Source organism: Cupressus sempervirens, chromosome 6, assembly GCF_028749045.1.
Source record: "Cupressus sempervirens isolate cs-2001-9-10 chromosome 6, ASM2874904v1, whole genome shotgun sequence".
NCBI classification, from domain to species: domain Eukaryota; kingdom Viridiplantae; phylum Streptophyta; class Pinopsida; order Cupressales; family Cupressaceae; genus Cupressus; species Cupressus sempervirens.
Window position 1 is genome coordinate 437000737 of NC_143123.1, and position 6000 is coordinate 437006736.

At 33.4% G+C, this 6000-nt stretch overlaps 1 protein-coding gene across 1 annotated transcript in view; it reads left to right on the top strand.

Moving 5' to 3' along the window:
* Window positions 1–4711, top strand: part of LOC149552925 (endoribonuclease Dicer homolog 3b-like) — a 29242-nt gene extending 24531 nt beyond the window's left edge. Inside the window, exons 8-11 of the mRNA XM_089790258.1 lie at window positions 2338–2415; window positions 2945–3105; window positions 3498–3862; window positions 4434–4711. Of these exons, the coding sequence (XP_089646384.1) occupies window positions 2338–2415; window positions 2945–3105; window positions 3498–3862; window positions 4434–4711 (882 nt within the window). The remainder of the gene's footprint in view (window positions 1–2337; window positions 2416–2944; window positions 3106–3497; window positions 3863–4433) is intronic.
* Window positions 4712–6000: the final 1289 nt, after the last annotated feature.

The window sequence follows — 6000 nt, forward strand, 5'->3', positions numbered from 1 at the left end:
GAGATATGGTGTACCTCATGTTACAGCCGTATAGACAGTCCTCTCTCAAGAAGAGTGGAGCAGAGAAATTGAAACCACACTACTATGGACCGTTCAAAGTAATCAGGAGAGTGGGCAAAGTAGCTTATGAGTTGGAGTTGCCTGCAGACAGTAAAGTGCATAATGTGTTCCATGTGTCACGCATTAAGAAGGCATTGGGTCACAATGTAGTGCCTTCAGTAGTATTGCCACCTCTTGATGATGAGGGAAAGCTTATCTTGGTTCTTGAGGCCATACTTGACTCCAGGGAGAGGGTGCTTCGCAGGAGGACTATCAGGGAGTATCTAGTGAAGTGGAGGAACCTACCTGTCGAGGATGGTACTTGGGAAAATGAGCAGATATTGCAGCATCCAGAGCTGAAATTGCTTGAGGACAAGCAATTTTGGGAAGGGCGGACTGTAATGTCCCCTTTCCAGCATTCATAGCATGATTTTTTCATTAGCCTATTTCCCCACAGCCCCGTAGGCTAACTAGGACATTAAAGGGGCTTAGAGGCCATTTGACCTAGACAGTTTCAGTTACAGGTCTTTCTGAGAGGTTCTGAGGCAACTTTGGGCATACTTACTATTTATAGTAAGTCATCTTGGACATGGCCAGACATTTAGTCACAGTGGTATGTCGATGGTAATTGTTTAAAATCGACAGGAAGACTTATTTATGATTGATAAGATTTGTTATGCATTGATAAAGCCATTTTATAAAGTTAAATTTAAATATTTAACTTTATTAATGCATAGACTATAGTTTGTGGGAAATATTTAAATTAAAAGAGTTCCCTTTATTTTTATAACACATTGGAGACATAAGGTACATAAAGGGAGTTATGTTTTATCCCACATTGAGAAAACAAACGATTGAGCTCTTGTGAAAACACTATAAAAGAAATGGAAGAGCTTTTTTTTTGTATGCTTGGATGAAGATTAATGTTATGTTGCTGGATATCTGATTATCGGGCTTGAACGACGGAATCCCTCTTTGCTAGCATTCTCTTCGCTGTTGGAAGACACAGTCAGGAGGATCAATGGTGTTTTCACTTCAGGAAACACACTGGGTTTCATTTGGGGAATTCGCATAAAGAAATTTACAAGGGTTTGAGGTGCAGATCTGAAGTTAGTTATTGCTATAGTGTGGCATGAACAGTATGTTGCTACAGTACGGCGTGAACAATGTTGGTGTGAACAATGTTGGTATCAAGTTTACTTGTTTTTCTAGCTGATTAGAAGTTTGGAGGGCTACCGACTACATCTGCAAAATGCTACGGGAACTAATTCCAGATTGAAAGAGTTTCCAGATTTTTCATATACTGTTGAATGTGTGCCAAGTGTTTGTGAAAATGTTATGATGTGTATTATGCATTTTAATGTCACTTCATAGTTGTTTGTAAATCTACTCATTAGAAAGAAATTTATTGAGGAAATCAGCTTTATGAGTTTGCATACAAAGTGTTTGACAATATTCCTTAAGTTAAATTTCTACAAGTCAAAATTCAAATTAGGGGAGGATATTACAAAATTATACTCAGCACTTTGAAAAAATTGCTCGGCACATGAAGGTGCCAAGTGCCGGTTTTACTTAGCACATGAAAGTGCCGAGTGACAGGCAAGAGGTGCCGAGTGAGCTCAGCACAAGAAGAGCTCGGCACACAATAATTGCTCGGCACCAATGGATGCTGAGTGAGCTCGGCTCCAACAAGAAATGCTCGGCAAAAATAGATGCCAAGTGTTCTGTTTCAAATTTAAGAAATATAACTTAGGAAATATTTCAACATGAATGCTTTCACCAATAAAACTAGAGAGCCAAAGCTTTAACCTTTCAACCAAACTTGTCAAATACAATGAATAGAAGATGAAGAACAATAGATTAAGTATGTTTCTTGCTTTCTATTCAAACTTCCACTAAACTATTACAAAATCTGGGAGCATTCGGCTTCAACCAGAAAATCTTAAAATAATCCTAAACTAATAATACTTCAATCTTCAAACAACTTTAAAATTTGCAGCTCTAATGGCTACATACATGAATGCCTGGAGCAATCACTGCTTCAACAGGACAAATTCAAACAACAAACTTACAGAGTGAACAAGGAACCACGTGCAACTGCAGGCACAAACTTTCTTCCTTCTTCCTTCTCTGCTCAGCTCTGCAACTTCTCTTTGATCTGTTTGATCTCACTTAATGAAAATGAATGTAGAAACATTCCTTTTGTCTTCTGACCTAAAATGTTTTTCCCTCTCATTTCCAGATTCAAAAAAATCTCACCTACCGCATTCATGTTTTCTATCTGTTCTGGGTCATCAGGTAATAGGTGGGCGTTTGGCTCTAGGGGCAAACGTCAATGCTGCATTAAATTTTTCAACATTTTTTAATAGAGAAGAGGTACGAGAAATCATAGTAATGTGATATCAATGTCTATTTGTAGTTTTTTTATTACATTTTGATAGAAGACTGACTCCTAGTTTTAACAGTGATGAAGAGCCCAGAAAGGTTTCCTATATAGTATTTGTGGAAAGAGTGATTGCAGCTGTAGTAATCTCAAGTTTGTTACAATAGATTGATTGTTTGAAATGTCTAAAGACTAATTTCTTATCTAGTGTAAGCTCTACATTTGGTGGCAAGATATAGAAAAAATCTTTAGAAAACTTTTCTTCTGGAAAGGTTGGTTGGATCTTTCATTTACTGGAAAAAAATGTTAATTTGATTACGACCATGCTATTCAAACTTACCTAGATGTTAAATTTTTCTTAATACGTTGTTCAAATTTATTCTTAATACGGTGTTCAAATGTTACATCAAATTTTCAGTTGCATCTTTTTTAGAAATATATTTATAAAGGTTATTGTTATTGATTTTTCAAAAATCTATGGGCTGTATTGAATCATGATGTTTTTTGAATATGAATGTGCAGGTTCAAGTTTTAATTGCAACAAATGTGATTGAAGAAGGTATTGATGTAAAAAATTGTAACTATGTCATCCGTTTTGATTTACCCGTAAGCCTGCACAGTTATATTCAATCTAGTGGACGTGCTCGCCATGAAAACTCAGAGTTCATCTTATTTGTTGAGAGGTAATTTGAGAATATAAATTCAAGTAATTAATATAATATTCAAGCTTACGACTTTTACCTTGGAAAAATGAATAAATTTTTTTAAAAAAAAAAAATTACTACATTCTTATCTGTTTGAAAAATGCATAAAATACGTTATTACAACAAGCTTTGAGTTTGGCATCATAGTCTTAACCATGGTCCCTAGGAGATGCATGATGTAAATAATCACTTTGCTTTTTCAACTTCAGTAGAATGTGAGTCTAGCTATTAATTATCAAAAATTTCATCTGATGTTTTCAAATACCATAGAAGTCATAAGGCATTTGCAATTTGATAAAATCTAGAAAATTCATAACCAATGTTAGTGTTATACTTTTACACTAAATGTTATCAATTTTTGAATTTCACAGAGGCAATGAGAAGCAGAAGGATGACTTATTTGATATAATCAAGAGTGTAGCCATAATAGAGGACATAATATCAAGTAAAAATGATGCTTCTATAATGAAGAGGAGTTCAATTGAAAATTATTTGTCAGTAGATGTTGAACAACTTCCAGAAATCACAACCATTGTAAATAGAATTCCTTACACTAAGGAGAAAAGTGTGGTTGAAAAGGATACATCTAGAACTTTAAATGAAGTTGAAGATTTTGGTGAAGATCTTGGAGGAGTTCGTGAAAGAGAGGCCAGAATTGAAGAAAGAGTAATTGAAAATGGGGATGAAATTGAAGAGGATTGCAATGACAAAGAGGGAATAACATCTACGAAATCAGGTATGCAAACAATTCATTCTCTTGTATTATTGGAGAACCTGACATTAGAAATAGTTTTGCTAAACTTTTAGTATTATGTAGAAGTAAAACTATATTATTTATTGGAATGAAATTAATATTTGATAAATTTGATTGTGATATATGAATTAAATGTGTTTTTTCTAATAGCATTTGAAAGTTTTCTCTTATATTTCCTTTTATTGCTTGGATATTTTTAAAAGAAAATATTTAACTTTTTTGAAAATTTTGAAGTCATATTGTATATCCCAAATAATAATAGAGATAATTAAATTTATATTTCATATATTAGTTATTTCTTAAAAGTGCGTTTTCAATAAACGTAATTATTTATTTTAATTACATTTTATAAACAAAATTATTGTCAAATAAAAAACATTAATGAAACCGAATAAAATGTCAATATTCTTTGGAGAAAATTTTGTTTTGATGAAATTTTTGTTCTTTTATAATCTTTGTTAATGAAAATTATGCAAGATTTTCTTTGATGATTGGTAGGTTGTGATATTTGAAGATTTAATTGTCTGATATTATTTCTTTTTCTTTCTGCAAGGTCTACCTGAAATAAGGGAGTTACATTCAACTGTTAAAATAGACACATTATCTGATGGTTGGGATGAAGAGGGGAGAGAAGTTACTTTGAAAGTTTACGAACTCCATTTTACATCTAAATCCAATGATAATAAGACATATTTGAATTTTGCCATGTTAATTAAATCTAAATTAGATGATGACATTGCAAATACAGATATAGATATGTTTTTAACTACAGATAAGCTTGTTAAGGCAGAATTTTTACGAAGAGGAGAAATGACTTTGGATTTAACTTAGGTATTGAAAGACAAACAACTTCATCTTCTGAGTCATATATTACAATTTGCTTCCAATAAGTTATTTACTTCTTTTTGTATGAAACTGATAATAGTTCTGTCACTTGTGTATTACACAGATGAGGAATGCAAAAGATTTTCAAGAAATAATTTTCAATGGAATTTTTGGAAATCTGAGGAATAAGAAAAAATTCATGGAAATGAAAAACCTATGGTGCACTTCCTATACTAACTTACTTTTGCCTTTAGAATTAAATCAGTCTAGTCCAACTGTTATTGACTGGAAATCGAAACATGTGCAACAAGAGCTAGAGAGTTTAAATTACTTTCAACTATTTTAGAAGAGGCTTCTATGATAGGAACAACAGATTTGCACAATCGAGAGGACTCTGAAATTTTGATTTTGGCTAGTGACATCTGTGAATCTTCACATTTGATAGATAAAGCAGTGCTTACTATTCATAATGGAATGCTTTATCAAGTCGTAGAAATTATTCACGAAAAAACTGCTGAGAGTCCCTTCCCTCCCAAAAAAGTTTCTAATCCATGTTATGCTAGCTACAGTGAATATTTTCTGAAAAAGTGAGTATCTCATCTTTGATAGTCTTAATCTTAAATGCCCGTCCAGGTGTATTCACATAGAGTTGATTGCAATGGTTCTAATTAATTTATCATGATCATTTTGCAGGCATGGAAAGAAACTGAAACATTTAAATCAACCACTTCTTAGGGTGAAGCATGCTAAGCGACCCCATAATTTTCTTACAAAACACCAAGAAAAGGCAGTGGAGAAAGAAGGACCATTTGTGGAACTTCCTCCAGAGTTGTGTTTGAACTTGGATGTTCCAAGCTCATTTATGAGATCATTGTGTTTGCTTCCATCTGTTATGCACCGCCTCAATTGTTTAATGCTCGCAAGTCAACTTAATAAAACAATTAAGATAGAACGCCCAAATTGTCGGCCTGTATCCGTGCAACTGGTAATTTCATTGCTAATCATTTCAAACTGATGTTATTTTGTTTGATTTATTTATTTAAGATTAATTTTTTCACTTTTGTTTTTCTATGCAGAAGTAAATTCTTCTTAACCTCTTACTGAACACTTTTTCTTTCTTCATAGATACTGGAAGTGTTGGAAATTAACATTGAGTGCCTGCAGGTTGTTCTCGAGCCCCACACCCATCTACCCTGTTAGTTTGTTTCTCACAGGCATCCATTCTTGGCAAGCATTTATTTTGGTAGGTGTTTTTGAATTTGTGAACGTTGAGAGGGAAAATTTTGAAGACAAAA